Genomic DNA, 19,312 nt, shown 5'->3' on the forward strand with positions numbered 1-19,312 from the left:
TTGTAAGGTTTGAGAAAATAAGAGTTTGGTATTTGAGAGAGGAGTTTGAGGAGAAGGGAAGTAAAAAAGTTTAATATTTAATTTATTATAATTATTCAAATTTTTTACAATTGAAAATTTAACTCTAGTCGAACTCTAAATCCCAAAAAATTGAAATTCCAATTTCCTTAATCAAAGCATCGGAATGATTTAGGGACAGCTTTTAAGGGTAGGTATCCAATTTTAAAATAAAATTGCCCTTTTAATTATATACATATAAATAAAGATAAAGATTGTTGAATGTAAAGGATAAGAAACGTTTCCTTAAAAAGGTCGGTTTGAATGAATTCAGATTTTTAACTCATTTTTTTTATGATTGTTAAATGAAATTCGATCATGTTAGTTTCTAAAGATTGAGCCAGAACTGACAAATCTACAAAAACATCGTTGAACTAAAATGTACTCACTCAGTAAAAAGAAGTTACAAAGAAATATCAGGTTTAACAAAACATGTCCAGCAGAATCAGGAAGTGTACTCAAAAGGTTGAGGTGGCTGAGGTTCATCGTCAACTGCCATAGCCAATGAAGAACTCTGTTGTTGTCCAGCTGCTGATCCACCGGCTGGAGATGTAGTTGCTGGGGCATCTGTTAGAGAAAGCTCCTCTGGTTCATTAGGGCAATTGTCCTTGAGAAGAATAAACCCGGACGGTGCCGCCTTTACGGGCACGTACCGACTATCTAAAAACTTGATGAACTTCTCTTGAGCTGGAACCACTCTTGCTGGGTTGGTCAAAATCTCAAATGATGGCTCAGGCTCGGTTTTCTTCTCCGGAGGAACATCAACCTATCCCATATAAAGAATCAATGACCAAGGGTTAGCATTTACAACATTTTCAGTTTATCATCACCTGATCAAATCTCAAACCAACACAAACACGCATCAAAAGACAATTAACACATACTAGGAGATTTCTTCCTATTTATTTTGGTTTTAATGAAATTTAGTACTGCCTCCAACCGCCATATTCGAGTGTAAAATCCCCCTCCCCCTAAGTTTTTCAATGTATTTGGTGAATGCTTAGAGGTCATATCCCCATACCCAAGTCAGCATATATGTCAAACATGAATGTTAGAAACAAGTTCAAAAAATAATATGAGTTGCAACGTATTCTAATATTCTAAATTTATGTTTAAATCAACAAAATTTGTGATAAAGTTCCCGGCCTGCTAAGCCCCCATTTCTAAAACCAAAAATTATCATTCACAAAATTAAAGATAATAACTTCATGAATCTTACCTGCATAGCTTCCCCGTCTTTCTCACCAGACGATTTCTCTTTTCCGGTATTTGGAGCAGTAGACGAGGACTCTTGCCCTGATGATTTTTCGGCATTTGCCTTTTGTTCTGCCTCTTTCTTAGCCCTAGCTTTAGCCTTTGCCGAAGTTGACAGGACAGCAGTTGGAAGTTTAACAGCAGATGTGGTGGTTGGCACCGTAGTTGGTTTTGGATACTCAAAAAGTGAAGGTTTTGAATGTGATAAGAACTCGAATCTTGGAACCCTCAGGTCGTAGTTCAGTCCAATAAGAGCCGTGGGCGAGAACGACAAGCTCAAAAAATAAATGAGGGGATACCAATACCAAAACTGGCTAAAAACAGCAAAACCAACAACTGCAGTGACTTTGTCGTGTTTTGTCTTGGAAAGAAGTCTTATGGTTACATTCCTCCCACCAGCATCAAGGATCCCAGAGGCCAATATTGCTCCCATCTTGCTCATTGTGTCTTCGTGCTTATCAAGTATAATCTTTTCCAATTGTCGCCTAGATTAAGAAAACATAGTTAGCTAAGTAGTGCATATGCATGTAGAATTGTTGCACATCCAGTGGAAACAATGAAAACAAGAAATGATAATAGCATACCTGAATGTTCCGACACGAGAATCACTGGCTTCATTGACCTGGATCATGACCATAGCCATCGCAATGAGGGCACCTTGACGAACAAAATCAACAACATCTGATGTTAAGGGTTCTAGCAATGCTATGGCCTCACTCAATCCTGTACCAGCACATGAAATCCCCACTGCAAGAGCCGCACCATATCGAACATGTGGGTTGTAAGATTCGGATAGCAAGGAGACAATTCTAGGAGTCTGCAGGATTGACCAGACAACAATGAGATCTTCAAAAATTCATAGCCTGATGACAAACCTCAAATATTGAACATACTACTTCCCATGTATGAGGAAAAAACAGCCCTACCTGCTCTGGCTCAGAGTAAAGGACAAACCCAAGTGCTAAAACAGCAGTTCTCCTAACATCATCACTCACATCTGATACAGCAAAGTGCAACAGGTGACGAATGGCCTTGTTGTTTGCAGTTCCCCTGTAGGCCAATGCTAATGCATACATACCACCATAACGTAGTATAGGATCTTGATCCAGAGTCATCTGCTCTATTAATGTATCTGCTTCTTCTTCCCTTCCATAAACAGTAAGGGCTATCCCTAACGCTAAACCCCTGAAACCATATGGGAACAGCACGATTAAGGACCACTGACACAACAAAACACATTGAATACTGAGATCACAAAAATTCCAAATTTACCTGATAATTTTCTCATGCTGGGTCTCATGTGCATAAGCAAGCATCTCGCTAGCTTTCTCACTTGCAGTTCCAACCATAAGCAAACCCATACTGATTCCAGCAGCTTCACCAGCGACAGCACTGTCAGTATAAAGCACGCTTTTGATGTCATCATAAATTTCTTCATCAGCAGTTCCAAGAGCTGCCAAACCAAGACCTAAGCATGCACCATGTTGGATAACCTGCATATAGGTATCCAACATTTTATTTCACATTCACTTAATGCCATTTTGTCTGATAATCGAACAATCCCAACACAGAAATGGCATTGAACTAAGAAATAACAAATTGTTGACCATGTATTCTTCTGATTATATGGAAAGTCAGCACTTTAGCATTTCTCTTTAGTTATAGATCTATATTGGTTGTAAAAAGAGAAGTTATCATAGCCCAAGAAAATCATATACCTCTATATTAGTGTTGCTTAGGCTATCACGAAGGAATTGCTTAATGCCCTCACCATGGTTGGCATGAATGAGACCTAAAGCATATAGTGCACCACCTTCGGAGTACGGACTCCCACCACCACCAGCTGCACCCTGGGGCAGGTATGGAGCCATCAGAGACCTCCCCTGCTGCAGATGTCCTCTGTGAATAACACCCAGCCCTGCTGTCGCACTAAATTTGGCCCAATTGGTGGCTCGACTTAGCCAGTCCTAATAATCAAAACAGTAATAATAAGTATACCACTATCCAATACATGTATTAATCTAAAAGAGAAAGTAAAAGCAAGACTAAAAATTTTACCAGATTTTCCCTCAGGAATGTGTCTACCGTAGTTCCAGCATGCATGATGGCATTAGCGTAGATGGTGGCAGTGTGGCATACACTATTCCTCATTTCAACGGACTGCTTTATCGTCTTCAGAATCAATAGATCGGATCTAAGACAAATCAAAATCAGTAATAGCTTGTATATCCAAAAGAAACACAATCAGAATTTAGTTCAATCAAAAAATTGCACAAAAGTGACTGATGCCTCACTTGTTATGACTGTACAAGAATTGTAGAGTCAATTGTATGGATGTCTTTCCAGACAAAATCCCTTTGATTTTGTTTAGCCTCTCGGCATACACAACTTCTTTAGGATCTGCATCATGCATATTTGTCATAGAAGCAGAAGATCCATCTGTCATCTGAACATCTGGAGCAGTAGAATATTCATTTTGTGCAGGAGCAGAATCGGTGGATCCTGGTTGTTCTGATTCTAAAGGCAGAGATTTGGGAGGTGGAAGGCGATCTCTGACATTTAAGAGAAAAGCCTGGTGCTCATTCTCCACAAGATCAAACGCGACTTGGAAAGCCAAAAGAGCATCCTCTTTAGTTTCAGAACGGAGAAGTTTCTCCAATATATTAGCAACACCTTCAGGTTCATCCAAGAACATGAGACACTGACAAATACTCAAATAATCAGGAGAAGGAAGCTGTTGGTAAACTTTAACAAGAAGCCGAAGCACCTGCATGAACCAAAAAGTAATGGCATTGAGGATCATGCATTCCAAGAAAAGAGAAACTAACAAAGGAAAACAAATTGTTTTATTAACATCAAAATAACCAGTGGCTATGACATTTACAGAAACTACAGATTATATGAAACTACTAAAATAACTTCCTTACTTCTTGGCGATACTCTCGGCGATAAACAAAGGAATGTGAGACATTAATGGAATATGCTAAAGTCAGATGAACATTATCACTCCTTGTTATTGCTTCCTCAAGTTTATCTAGTCTCCGGCACTCAATTGCGATTCCCATGGCTTGGTGGTATTTTCCATCCATCAGACACCTAATGAAAGAATAATGAGATAGGAAGACTAGCCCCAGAATATATTCATCAAATACAAAAGCAAGCTCTACATACCGATCCAGCATTCTCTCCACAATAGCTTCTAACCTAGGGTCAACTGATGCTACTTCAGCACTTGATTCTGCTGCCTTTGACTGAAAGCTGGCATACTCATCTATCGCCTTGGCTGAAATGAAGAGCATATAATCCATCAACAGCTAGCAATGACGAAATTAAAACAACTGAAATTCAATATAAAGAACACCAAATGAACGTCTAGGTTTGTGTAAACCCTCACTTGAAGTGAAATGTAATCACCTAAGAAATACAGGGCCAATTTCAAGTAACCGAACAGTTATTAATGATTACAAACTACAGTAAATGAATCAAACTTCTTACAAAGGAGAGTATGAACATAATCAGAATCCTCAGAAACATCGAAAAGGGGGCCAGCTCCAAGAGCATAGGACAATGAATCATTGAGTTCACCCAAGTAATAGAAGACCTGAGGTGAAGAACAATATTAGCCCAAAAAAGTAGAAGTCAGCAGAGAGAGAATTAAGCAACAATCAATTAGACAGAAAGTATATACTTCTATTACTTCTCAGTTACAAATTGTAAACACAATTCAAACAACATTCCACAATCAAACTGCAACATTGTTTTGACATGATAAGTTACCCAATGAAAGTTATAGTATCCAAAAGTTTGTATACATAAACATACATATAAATATATATTTGGTCCATAATAGGATATGTTAAATAAGATTTTTTCCATTAATCACTCAGAAGTGAACATTTGTTGGGTGCTAAAATTTGCTAAATCAACAATATTGGTTAAGAAACTTGTCCCAAACATGCAAAGAATCAGATTTTGTAGTTCTGATTTTATTTTCCCATTTCCATAAAGAAATCAGTAACTCAATTTCCAGGAAATATGCTAGTTATATGCATTCACTCATAAAACATAAGCATGCTTATAAAAACAGACTGAGAGGAACAAGAGAAGAGGACCTTTGAGACAAGCAGCGCAGCAAGTTGTCTCTGATGCTGGTCGAATTCTTCATCTTCATACAAGCTTTCTCTGGAAACCACAAGTTTAATATCAGCATTTAAGCACGGAACTCGTGCATGCAGTGCATTACTTTAATTTGAATCACTCCACCACATAAAACTTAAATAAACTATCTAAGAATTGAAAAACGTGATACATAAATTTAAAATAAGCTGAAGGTGGATGAATGAAGATAAACCTAGACATCCCCCTCCAGTATATCTGTCAATATTAGCTACGACATAGAAAAAATAACTAAAATATAACAAAAGCCACAACATGAACAAATGAATGCCTCAAAATATAAATATACAACATGATATATTAATTATCAAATTTTATATAAATATAAAATACCTTAAAAACACAACCATGACACGACATACAAGAACACAAATCAGACACAATTTACCATGTCTACCCTTAGGCCCCTAGCCAAAATGAATTGATCTAGTGTAAAATTTTGAAAATCACCGTTTCCATTTTTTTATTCACTCAAAAGTTATAACTTCTTAAGTAAACAAATCAGTACCCACACAGCACAACAATTGCTTTTAGTTCTTCCTAATCTGAAACTTGAAAATTTTTGTACAAACAAGCTAGCCTGACTAAAGCAATCAATTATCACATAAGCAAAACTGCAATAATTATGTTGAACCCCTTTTGCAAGGTAAAACCTAATTCCAAAACCATAAATTAAAACAAGCCTAATCTCCATACGTAGCAAAAATTTCAAACTAGCGCACTTGCAAAATTCAAACTAATTCTCAGTAAACATCAACAAAAGTTTTCTTCACTCCGTTTTCCTTAAAACTACCCACAACCAATCAGATCAAAATAACCAAACCGCAAACCCTAACAAAAAGAATAAGAAAAAAATACAGAAAGTAATAAGTATTACATTATAGGAACGCTGGTGGAGATCTCTGGCCAAAATTGATCCACGAAGCTGACAAGATTAGAGAGAGCATGCAACTTCAGCTGAGGATGGCTCTCATTGAGCATCGCCAGTAACCCTCCAGCGGAGCTGACCATCGTCGCCGCTGCCGCCGCCATTACTATTTCTCCCAAAAATAAAAAAACCCTAACTTTCTATAATTAATGGGGGCCGGCTTTCGTCAATAAAAGAAGGGTAAATTGGAGATTTTACTTTTGAAATTTTGTCGTAAAAGATAACCTGTAGTAATTTACTTTCTTATCAATTTAATCCATGTATAATTTTAAAGTAAGCAAACTTCAATTATTTTTGTTAACTAGCTTCTAATGTCACTAACTTTTAAATATTATATTTTTAATTACAAAATTAATGAAATTGTGAATTAAATTATAATATTTTTAAATGTATAATAATTATCACAAATTCTATTAAATTATAATTATCTTTTTAATGTATAATTATCATATTTTTTATTTTATTTCATCTTTTTATTTTAAAATGTAAATTTAATAATATGATAAAAATAAAAAGTAATCTCATCCGTTCAAAAAATTTCAAACTCATACTTTTATATATATATATATATATATTGTAGATAAATAAGCTATATGTTAAAGGAACAATTTAGTCCATCAAAATAAATTATGGGTGAAAAATTCATATAACAATTTTTTTAGAAAAAAGGTAAATTCTACTGTAACACCCCCAAAATGTTTCAATTTCCTTACGAGACTTTTTCAGGAATCCGATAAGAAAATTCAATTTTGGTGGATTCAACAATTTTTGAAAAGTTGTGAAACCTTAGAAAAACATATTAAGTCATTTTTAAAGTTTCGAGTTTAATCAAATACAAATAGGTGTTGAGAGGTTAAATGATAATTTTATTACCAAAGATATTATAATCATTTGGAACCTAAATATGATTAAATATTAGTACCTATGAGAGAGTGTGATGATAAATTTACTTTTAGATAATTATAAGCTCTTTTTACATTAAAATTTTTCTTCCTTCGACATTTTTGCCAAACTTTTTATTTTAAATATCATAAAACAAATAAAGGGAAAATCTCCATACTAGCCATTCTAGTAGCCAATCATTACAACACAGGAAGAGAAGCTTTCATTATTCTCTTATCTTCTTTTCATCTCTACTTATTTCCTCTTCAAATTTTCACTATTTTTCCTCTATTTCTTACAAAAGCCTTTACAAAAGTTACATTTGAGCTAAAACTTATCATCATCTACATCATGCTATCACTTAGAGTTTATGAGCTTATAGTAAAAAAGTTTAGGGCTTTGGTAAGAACTCTTCCTATTTTAGTATCTTAGCATTTTATTTCATGTTTACTTGCTTTGAATGAGTTGTTGAGCCATTAATATGATCATTTAATGACATTAGTAATATGAGTAATTTTATTTGTTATTAAAGTAGATGAGGTAGAATGAGAAGTTACAAGAAAATGTGCAAAGGAAAGCTTGTAGATTGAAGGAGGAAGAAGAAATTCACCTCTTTTTGCTTATTTTGATTGGTAAGATCTTTTGGAAATAAAATTATCATTTACTTTTATTATGATATTTTAACCATATGTATACTAATAATAGCAGTGAGAATTGTGTATTAATTGCATGTATCTTAAAGTAAACAAATGTTAGTGTTGAGAATTATGCAATGTTCATAAATCCCGAATTACAAGTAAGTAAAGTTAATATTATCTTCACGAGGAAAGTGAGCATAAGAAATAATTAGAATGAACCCTTATGAAAAATGAGGTAAGTGTATTTTATAATGAAGGGTGGTTTTGAATATTTATTCAAAAGATTGGATTATTGATGTAACTTTTCATAGATAATACGATGAGTTATGAATGTTAAGTTATATATGGCATTATTAATCCTATTTAAAAGAGAAGGATAATATATGTAATTTAAAGTAAATAAGGCATTCGCCATTATAAGCTTAGTGAAAGAGTGAATTATTGATGTAAATAAGACATATGTCAATAGGATTAATGAATGCGCTTAGTTGTTGAAGACAATGTTTAGTGAGAAAATAGTGAAAATAGCCTCATGAAATAGCACTTATGTGCATAGTGAGGGCCCTAAGTGATATAGTGTTCAGTTGGATGCACTCTAGTGCAATTCAATGTATTGGTGTTTGGTTGGAATCAATGTGTTCAAAATGTATTTCATTGAGATTTCCAAGGGTGAAATATTTAAAATGTGATAATGAAAATAATGAGGTTTAAGAAATATGTGTGTAAATAATGTCAATGATTCTCTTCGCATTATGATGTTTATGATCATTATAGTAACTCACTCAAGTGATTTGTGTTTTGGTTGATAGATAGCTCGCAACTTCATTTTATTTCTTTATGCCTATTTTTTATTTTAAACAAGGTACGTTTCATGTTTTATTTTCATTAGTTCTTGTCAGAACCGTAAAACAAAATTCGATATAAACTTAGAATTGTAAACCATAATCTATCATGTCAAATCATTAAGAACAAATCAAGAACAAAACTAAATGCGGAAGTGTACCTAAATTCATTGATTTCTTGAAATCTATGGATCATGGGTTTTTGATCTTCCAAATTAGCACACAAGAAATTCAGAGAAAGAGACTCTCTCTTTTCTAACGATGGGATATTAGAAAAGTTATCTTTTGTGTAATTTGGGGACCATAACCCTAATATATAACTTTGGCACATTAGCCCTAATTTCTAATCAACCCATCATCAATTAGAAATTAGTTACTAGAGTAATTTCACATATTTGACCCATACTTTATTTAATAATTAAAGCCCAATAAACCTTAACCAAATTAGATCACTTTTAATTTGGGCTAACCTATTATGATAGTAAATAATAACATGTAATTACCTTTATTATATATGTGATGTCCATAATTTTCAACTATCTCCCACTTGGACCAAATATATTAATTACTCTATAATTACATGTCATTATATAACCTTATGAGCTCAAAAGTTTACTATCATAGCCAAAAAAGAATTCCAAACAATCTCATCCATTAATTATGTTAACATAGAACCAATGCGACTTTCGTTACATATATCATAGCTAAATCCATCCCTGATCACGTATATTAATACAACCAAATGACATAGATCAAGTATGGATGTGTAGCATGGAAATTACATGCAATATAATCTAAACATGTCTATTTCCAACTGGTCTTCCTTAATCCTTAGTGAGATCAAACCTTACCAAAATCAGAGTGTGAATAAACCAAATAAACATTATTTCTGCAGAAAATAAACTTAATATTCGTAACTCAAATAACTAAAAATGTGTCTATAACATAAAAGTATTAAAAAGTACAAACTCGCACTAAAACCAAATATCCTCAAATGACATTACACTCATATGGACAGTGTGCTCATGAAAAACCTTAGATGTAATCCATTAGTAAGTGAGCTTGCAATCATGGAATTTTTCCCTATATGTTTTATAAGCACCTAACCACTCTAAACTTTTACTTTAACAACCAAGAACTTAAAGTCTATGTGTTTTGACTTTGATGTGCTCATGTTGTTATTGTAATAAATGACTACCAATTATTGTCACAATTTGCACCCTAGTGACAGAATTTTGCATAATATTCCATCAAAATCGGAGTTTGTATACCTGATGATCTTTAACTTACCAGACCTCCGATATGCGAGCATGTAATCTTTTGTTCTTTAAAGATACCTCATAACCCTCTTGGCTGCTATCCAATGGTCCAAAGCAGGGTTATTTTATCTACCTAACATCGTAATAGTGTACACAATGTTCGAATGTGTACAAACCTAAACATACGTTAGACTCCCCATTCTTGAGACATAGGGAATCTTATGTATTTCCTTAATCTCAAAATCATTCTTGGGGTATTGGTTGAGACTTAACTTATTATTGACAAGCAATATGTCATTAACGTATAAAACCATACATAATTTTATTCCCACTGAACTTGTGGTATATACAATTATCTACCAAATTCATCTCTAAATCGAAGGAGGTAATCATTTGGTAAAATTTGTAATACTATTGACGAGAATTCTACTTAAGCCAATAGATGAAGTTCTTTAATTTGCAAATCATTAACTTTGTATCATCAGACACAGTTTTCTAGTTGCACCATATAAATGTATGATCAATGTTACCATTAAGAAACCATTAACTTAATATTCATCTAATGTTGTTTAAGGTCAAAATATTCCACTAAAGACATTATAACCCTTTCTCTAGTGGACCTTTTTAATGACATTCGTTCTTGAAGTTGTTGAGTTTGTTCTTCTAGAACAATTGTCTCATCTTAAATAGTGAGTTGTTCAACATTGTCTTATTAAGGTTCTGGATTCACTTCTTGATCATTGATAGGTATGAGAACTTGAACATCGCCAAAAGTGATAGTAGGAACTGAGTTAGAATCCAATTCCTCCTCAAAAACAATGTCTATAACCTTATTTCCCCTTCCAAACTCAACATCCTAAAAATATGTTGTAATTATCATCTCAAAAATATTCCTAATTGTGGGATCATAAAACTCATAGCCCCTAGATCTCTCAGAATTTCATTGACTCTTATACTTTATAGACATCAAAGAAGTCAGAAGTGATGTCATCTCAACCTTATCATTTTTAGCAAAATGTTTCTCAATTTTGTCAAGGAAACCTTGGCCTAAGTAATCTTTTCAGATTCTGTGCCCCTAAAGGCTTTTGGAATGCTATGCTTCATGATAATTAGACTCATGCAATCTGAACGATCCCACTCTCAAAATCTTTTTTAACATAAGGGGTGCTTTCATAGTGAGAGGTGCGAGTTCTTCTTCCCTTAGTGCAAGGTCTATGTCCATACAACCAAGCATTATAAGTGTCTTTTCCCTTCCTTGAAATTAGTCCCATTAAGCATGGGTATAGAATTTATATTAGCAAATATTGTGGTAGCAGAAGATGAACTAGCTGAATATATAACAAAATAGATAAAAACAAGCTCACATTAATATTCATAAGTAAACAATAAATTCAAAGTAGTGACTCTCATCTTAAGATATCAAACATTACATTAATATCAAGTCATTGGATAGTAATATTAACAATAAATGGTACTTTTGTTGTAGCAATCAAACATTGACAATAGATTATGTCAAACAATGAATCAATTTTGGGCTAACTTATTGCTCATATAAAGTACCTTATAATTGTCACACATTTATCACCACAGATGCCATTAAAATTACATCAAATATTAACTTACCTTTGGGTCAATTAATAAGCGCATGAATCACAAAAATATATAATCATCTTGATATTTTAAATAAACTAATCTACATAAAAGAGGTCACTTTGGCAGATTTTGTTTCATCTAATTTATTTAAAATATTAGACATTCTTAATTAAAACCTAAAGCCAAAATCAATTTATTTGTTTCAAAGTATTTCTCTTAATTTCATCTTTCAATCAAATTTAAAAGATAATAGTATATATATATATGTATATATATTTATCCCAAAATAGAATACAATGATGTTTGACAAATATAATAATAGTTGAATAAATAAAAAACAATATCACATAAGATTTCAAATTTAAATGAAAATAATTTTTGAATAAAGGTAAACCCCATATCAAGATATCAGACACTCCATTAATATTTCATCTTTGGACAAAATATTAACTTGTAAGTGATATCTTGTTGTAGCAATCAAACACTGACAATCAGAACATGTCGAAAAATAAATCTTTCTTTGGGCCCATTTATTAGTCACATGTAAAACCAAAAAATTGTCACATGTTTATTATCACAGTTGCACTTGTAATATTATTAACCTTCCTTTTATATTTTAAAACAAAATAATTTCAATATCAGAGGTCACTTTGACAACTTATCATTTCAATTAAGTTATTTTAAAATATGTATAAATATACCAATATTCAAATTTAAAATTTCCATAACAGTCAAAGGTCAAAACTAATTTTTTATTGCTTTATAGATTCGAAATAACCCAAAATAAGGTTATCTTAATAATGCAATAAAAGCCCGAAAACCTTAATCTTTGACTGTTTTTTTCTTTGTTCCAAAACCATATATGTTAAAGCCAAACATAAATAATGTAGTGATTCAATGCCAAATAATTAAGAAGCACATGTATTTATAATTTTGGCATAGACATAACATCAAAGTAATTCACGCATATAAGTGTATTCAAAATCAAATAGAAAAACTTAACTGCATATACCATATAAATCCAAAATTGTATTTATGATTAAATAGAGATTCACATGAATACTTGAAAAATATTTCTAAGCCAATAAATCTAGAAAACAAAATCATAATAGTTGACATATCCCACAATTCATACAATAAACCATATCATCATAATTTTACCAAATATTTGGAACCATAATATGCCAAAACCTATATTATAGAACCAAATTTAAAATTAAATTCTTTAAATATGATTAACATCAATTTGCATCAAAACAATACCCATCAAACCAATTCGACCAAAGTTTATAATCGTACCATTAAAATCATTCTGAATGCAAAACAATTAACATTTGAATCCAACAAATTATCCAACAATATGCCAAAACACCAAAAATTCCTGAATCCATTGCAAGGTAACTGAATGAATAAGAAACATTAGATTGCAATATATAATCAACTATATATATCGAATTCAATCCTACTTGACCGAATAAAAAGAAACATTAAATGATTCAATCAGTATATAAAGAATTAAAAAAAATTCAAAACACCACCGCCTACAGTATTAATGGTCGACTTGGCATTTATTTATTTATTATTAAGCATAATCAGGAGCAAAAGCATAAACCCATGGCCTTATTATTATTATTATTATTATCATCATTAGAAATTGAAACAATGACCCACGAAGAACGAATTTCAAACTAAATTCTTGAATGGAACATGATCATCGGTCAAGTAATATTATATAAATATTTCAAACCCTAAAACTTTAAATATAAATCCAAAATAATCAAGATTTAAAAAACTTTAATATAAACCTTCAAAGATCAACATATATATCCAAATTATTAAACCCATGAAATTTTATGAATCAATCATTCCAAAAAGAAAGAAACTTATCAATTCCCAATGATTCGACATGATGAGGCTTGGATACCACTTGTTGAAATCGTAAAAACAAGATCTAATATAAACTGTAAACTGTAAACCAGAATCTATCATGTCAAATCATTAAGAACAAATCAAGAACAAAACTAAATGCGGAAGCGTACCTGAATTTATTGATTTCTTGAAATCTATAGATCATAGGGTTTTTAATTTCAAATTAGCACACAAGAAATTCGGAGAAGATGACTCTCTCTTTTCTAACGATGGGATATTAGAAAAGTTATCTTTTGTGTAATTTGGGGACCATAACCCTAATATATAACTTTGGCACATTAGCCCTAATTTCTAATCAACCCATCATCAATTAGAAATTAGTTACTAGAGTAATTGCACATATTTGACCCATACTTTATTTAATAATTAAAGCCCAATAAACCTTAACCAAATTAGATCACTTTTAATTTGGGCTAACCTATTACGATTGTAAATAATAACATGTAATTACCCTTATTATATATGTGATGTACATAATTTCCAACATTTCTTTCTAAGCTTTATGCTTAACGTCTCATTGTTTTTGTGCATAGGTTAACTTGAAACCCAAGGTTGGACTTGTTTTGCAATTCGCATCTTCACACCATTGCTATTTTGCAAGAGTTGAAATTCTTTTCTTTTTATGCATAGGTTAACTTGGGTTCAAGTTAAATTCTTTTGGGAAAATCCAATTATCTTTGCTCCTAGCCTTATCATTATTTGTTTGGCTTAAATAATATTTTCGGTCAACTCATGACAAAATGAGCTTGTTGGTTATAGTGATAAGGTGTTAGCTTACCCTAAGGTCCTGTGTTTGAACCCTCGTGTGAGTAAAAAGGTAATATTTTCGCAATCTCCTGCTTATGTTGCGCTGGTGGTGGAATTTGATTGGAAATTAAAATTTAGTTGTTGGGTGGTTTTAGTGTACCGATTATTGAGGGATTTTCTGAGTTGTTAAGTTATTGGTTAGATAGGATTTGGAGTTTGATTTTGGATATTTTCTTTTATTTCTTTTAATCTTTCCCAAATTCCCCACGTTTCCCAATTGCTTCCACATTATATTCTTTTTATTTTTTCTTTCTATTCCTTCATTCCTTTTACTTTCTTTTTCTATTCCTTCATTCCTTTTACTTTCTTTGTTTTTTTTTTCATTCATGCCTCTTGTGCTATTTTTTTTCTTGATTTCTTTGTTGTTATGTTTTAATCTCTTCCCTGCGAAATGGTGTGGGGGTTCAACCTTTATTCTTTTGTGCGATTTTGATTCTCCGAGAATTCATAGGTAAGTGTTCCCCATAGTTTTGTATAAGGGTTGTGATTAATGGCTTAATTAGCGTTGGAGAGTGGTTTATTCTCGTAAATTTTCGTTGTTAGGTGTTAATCAAGAAGTTTAAAATTTTCCTACTGCGAGTTAGTGGTGCTCGGTTCTACTGTGTATTTTTGGGCGAGTATTAGTACATCTAAGAGTCTAAATTTTGGATTAATAATGTTTATGCTAGCATTTTTGAATTGGGAAATCATTGCTAATCAGATGGGTTAATTAACGTTTTATGTTCTAAAAGTCTTGCGGGTGGATTCACTTCAAAAACAATTAAGGTGTGTAACAAGAAACCCGAAAAACAACAAATGATGAAAGCCAAAAAAATTGTTCTGTCGATGCCACACGGCAGTGTGCCTGGCCGTGTGGTAGGCTGTGTGTGACACATGGCTGTGTGATAGGTCGTGTACTGGACCGTGTGAGACACACAGTCTGGGCTATTTGGGCCATGTGGGTCACACAGGCGTGTGTGAGACCGTGTGCCAAACTATGCGGGTCACATGGGCTAGCCATTTAGGCTTTGTGAGACGCCTGTTCTAAATTTTTCCCTAAGGCCGTAAACATCGTATGGATTGATCGTAGGCATTCCATAAGGTCGGTATGCTAGTAATTAAGCTATAAAACACGAATTTTGACAATTTGTTAGTGTAAAATTTAATATGAATACGTATGTTTGAAGTGTTATGAGATAGGTAAAAATCTGTAATATGCCATCTTTAGACTGAAAAACATTGTATATGTTCTGTATTTGTCATTATAAGCATGTACATCATAAATTTATCTGATGTATTTTAGTACTGCATTTGCATCTGGGATGGGATCTGTTATATGGAGGAAGTGTGGGCAGTTTAATAACCTGCTGTATTTAGTGGCAGTATCACATATATTTCTGTAAATAGTGATAAGTCGCCTAATAAACTGGCAACTCGACTGTAAATATTCTGAGAAGTGTCATACTGACATTCTCTGGTGTGTAGGGTTGGATGGGTACATAGTATCGAATATGGTGTGTTGGGATGGTCAGAGATGGTGTGTAGTGGATGGGAGTAGGATTATTTATCTGCATTTGTTATGATTTGATAAGCTCTATTTCTGATATCTGTATATATATATATATATATATATTTGATTGATTTCAGTATGATATGTTACACACTAAGTTTTGAAAATTCATTTTCTGTTTGTTTGTCACTTTCAAGTAACCCTCAAACTTAGAGGGGTTGAAGCATTGGAGCTTGGTTAAAACTTAATTAGTTAATCATTCTACTTACTTTAATTTTATGGTGTTTTGTTATTTCTGGACTGTATGGAAATTCTGGGACTGTTTGGTTTTGGATTTTTTTTGTCTTTCGCTAAAAACTGTTTAAAACATTTTTATCGATAATTTATGTTTTACCTGCAAAGTGCCAGATTTTCAAGCAACAAATCATGTTTTCCCAAAACTTTACGTTCTAAAGAACTCCACTGTAAACCTATTTATTTTGGAAAGAGCAAACTAACAACGTTTTCCTTAAATCAGTTAAGTGAAATATGTTTTTAATTAAACCTGATTTTTGTGTAATAAGAGCTTACGATGTAGTTTCAAAACAAACAATTTCTAGTTTTCAAACGATTTTCAGTAACATCTCTTCACTTGTATTGATACCACAATGCAGGGTTTAACCTACTGCACTATTTTGAGCCTTTTTTTCCCCTTGTGAGGCCCATTTTAAGTTCTGATAAACTTTGAACTAATTTTAAATGATTTTAAATTGGTTTTAAAGCCTTCAATCATATCCTTACTTGTATTGATACCACAATGTAGGGTTTAACATACTGCACTATTTGGAGCTTTTCGTCCTTTTGGGGCTCATTCTAAGTTTTGGTCAACTTTGAACCAATTTTAAATGATTTTAAATTGTTTTTAAAACCTTCAATTTATCTAAAACTTGATTTCATGTTTTTATAAAAATGTTTCAAGAATTCTTACTCATACATGTTTCGGTGACATTTCCCATTCGTACTAATCGTTAGGACAGGTGAGGGGTGGTACATCTACAAATAGTCACCCAACTATTAGCGTATTTCTGTTTTGGTCACCTAAGTTTAAATTTTTTATTTTAGTCACTAATGTAATCGACTTATAATATTTTAGTTACTCCTCTATTAAATCATTAACGAAATATTGATATGACCTTTTCTTATTGGCATAATAATAAATGTAGCCATCCAATATTTTTAGATTTTATTAATTTGGTTCTAATTATGACTAGAGTTAGGGAAAATTACAAAGGTATTATTCTTTATAAAAATTTACATATGATGAATTAATTAGTTTCACCCAAAAGGAAGGATTACAAATCATCAAGATTTAAAATTACAAAACAACTTAAAAAAGAAAGATATTAGTGTAAAAAGAAATTGGGATCATTTTGCGCCAATTTGACATTATAAGTGAGACTTCTTCCTAAAAACCTTCTGTCTTGTAAAACCAAAAAATAGGAAAAAGAACATCTTAGAATATTACAAAAACTAAAATATAGAAAAGAAAAGAAGCAACAAAAATTAGAAAAGAAAGTGAATAAAACATTAAAATGTTATAGATGAGAAAAACCAAGATACATTTCAAAATATTGTAAGAGAAAAGAAAGATTAATAATTTAAATCTAAATGAAAAATTGAAGAAAAGATCAATGAAATTATTCTAGAATCCACTTCCTTTAAAAATGATATATCTACTTAGTTAGATAAATTACAAATAGATGAATTACATACAACATTCCAGTTTTCTCTGAAGATGAACTCATAATAAATATCTTAACCAAAGATTAAGAATTCATTATTGAAGTTATTGATAAAATCCAAGACTTAGAACTTAAAAGATAATATCTTTTAGAGTAAAATGCTCATCAAAAGACAAACCAAAAAGAAAGAAAAATATTATTCATAGCCAATCAAAATTTATAATATACAAAATATAATATTTAATAAATATGAAAAAAACAAAATCTTGACAAATCACAAATTCGAATTGCAATTGGAAATAAAAAAAATTAAGTTAGAGTTTTCCCATCTTAAAATTTAACAATAAGAGATGAAGAAACAAATGCAAACTCTAAAATATGAAATTCTAGAATATAGTTATTCAAAATCGAACTGAGCTAAAAGATAATACACAATAGTACATGGTGATTCTTATTGATATATCCATCCAAAGATATTTGATAAAATAAATCTTATTATAAATAATGAACTTCACTTGGAAATAATAGTCATTTTGACTTAGGGTTAGATTAAAACTATATTACAAAAGGGATAATTCCAACAAAATATGATGACAAAACATCAAAATCTTTTAAAGCTACAAAAGAGAAACAAACTTAAAATTACTTACAAAATTCCTAATGCTGAAATTTGTAATAAATGTATCAAATATCAAACATGTTTTTAAGGGTAAAAGATATTACTCAAGATATCATATTAGGGAACCATTCACATCTTTACTCAATCCCTATAAGGTAACAAACCATTCAATCTCCACCATAGTTTTAAATACTAAGCTAGAATTCCTTTTGTGGAAAAACCTACAATAAGAAATCTCGACTTGTTAAAATCTTTGCTCATCCATAATGAGCAAACCAACAATTGATTAATTATAATCATAAACAAATTTGTTTTCTAAAAAGAAAAAAAGGAATAATATTTGTTACCTTTGCTAGTAGAGTTTTAGACTCTACAAGTAGGGCTAAGGGATTGACAAGTGTCTTATATAGGTATAGTATAATATTTAAAATAAATATTTAAAAAAAAGACATATGACAATTTTTTAAGACTGCTTGTGGAATAAAAAAAGTACACTAGAAGTGTACCAAATACTAACCCAAGAAAAATAGGTTTTAAAAAATTAATTGAACAGTTAGCGAAAAGAGAAGTCTAAAAAAATAACAAGATTAGAGAAGAGATAGAGTCAACCATATGTTTTGACATCCTAAATGCCTTCTGGAATAGGAAAAAAACATGAAGTAAGATTACCTTATGAAAATGATTGATAAAAGAAAATTCCTATAAAACCAAGGCCAATATAAATGAATAAAGAAAAGAAAGAATTTTGTAAAAAATAAATACACAACATTTTCAATAAATTAAAAAAAACTCTCTTTGAAGTTGCTCAACATTTTATGTAATAAAAATTACGAACTAGAATATGAACTCCAAAGTTATTTATTAATTACAAACCTCTCAATAAAGCTATAAAATGAATTAGATAACCAATCCCAAATAAAAATGATTTATTACAATGCCAATATTTTCTAAAAATTTGATACGAGCGTAAGATTTTGGCAAATCCAAATCAAAGAATAGGAAAGATACAAAACAACATTTACTGTACCATTTGAAAATATGAATAGAATGTAATGCCTTTTGGATTAAAAAATGTAACACTCAATTGTAGCGGGTTTGAAATTCGACGAGTAGACTGA

The 19,312-nt window shown here is 31.6% G+C and overlaps 1 protein-coding gene across 1 annotated transcript; it reads right to left on the reverse strand.

Moving 5' to 3' along the window:
• Nucleotides 1-426: 426 nt before the first annotated feature.
• LOC105794067 (26S proteasome non-ATPase regulatory subunit 1 homolog A) lies at nucleotides 427-6,549 on the reverse strand. Its single transcript, XM_012623058.2, has 13 exons — nucleotides 6,365-6,549; nucleotides 5,424-5,493; nucleotides 4,807-4,912; nucleotides 4,483-4,594; nucleotides 4,239-4,407; nucleotides 3,606-4,078; nucleotides 3,370-3,505; nucleotides 3,030-3,278; nucleotides 2,584-2,804; nucleotides 2,238-2,496; nucleotides 1,896-2,128; nucleotides 1,277-1,796; nucleotides 427-823 (listed from the first exon to the last, which is right to left on the reverse strand). Exons 1-13 carry the CDS (start codon nucleotides 6,517-6,519, stop codon nucleotides 503-505), a joined length of 3,024 nt encoding a protein of 1,007 aa, XP_012478512.1. The 5' UTR covers nucleotides 6,520-6,549; the 3' UTR covers nucleotides 427-502.
• Between the last annotated feature and the right edge of the window lie 12,763 nt (nucleotides 6,550-19,312).

The sequence above is a fragment of the Gossypium raimondii genome, chromosome 3 (assembly GCF_025698545.1).
Source record: "Gossypium raimondii isolate GPD5lz chromosome 3, ASM2569854v1, whole genome shotgun sequence".
In the NCBI taxonomy this organism is placed as follows: Eukaryota; Viridiplantae; Streptophyta; class Magnoliopsida; order Malvales; family Malvaceae; genus Gossypium; species Gossypium raimondii.

Excerpts from the sequence above, each read along its gene's own strand:
- LOC105794067 (XM_012623058.2), bottom strand. The coding sequence starts at position 6,519 with ATGGCGGCGGCAGCGGCGACGATGGTCAGCTCCGCTGGAGGGTTACTG. Across the intron at positions 5,494-6,364 it reads TCCACCAGCGTTCCTATAAT|AGAAAGCTTGTATGAAGATG; the intron begins GTAATACTTATT and ends TGTGGTTTCCAG. Across the intron at positions 4,913-5,423 it reads CTGCGCTGCTTGTCTCAAAG|GTCTTCTATTACTTGGGTGA; the intron begins GTCCTCTTCTCT and ends TCTTCACCTCAG.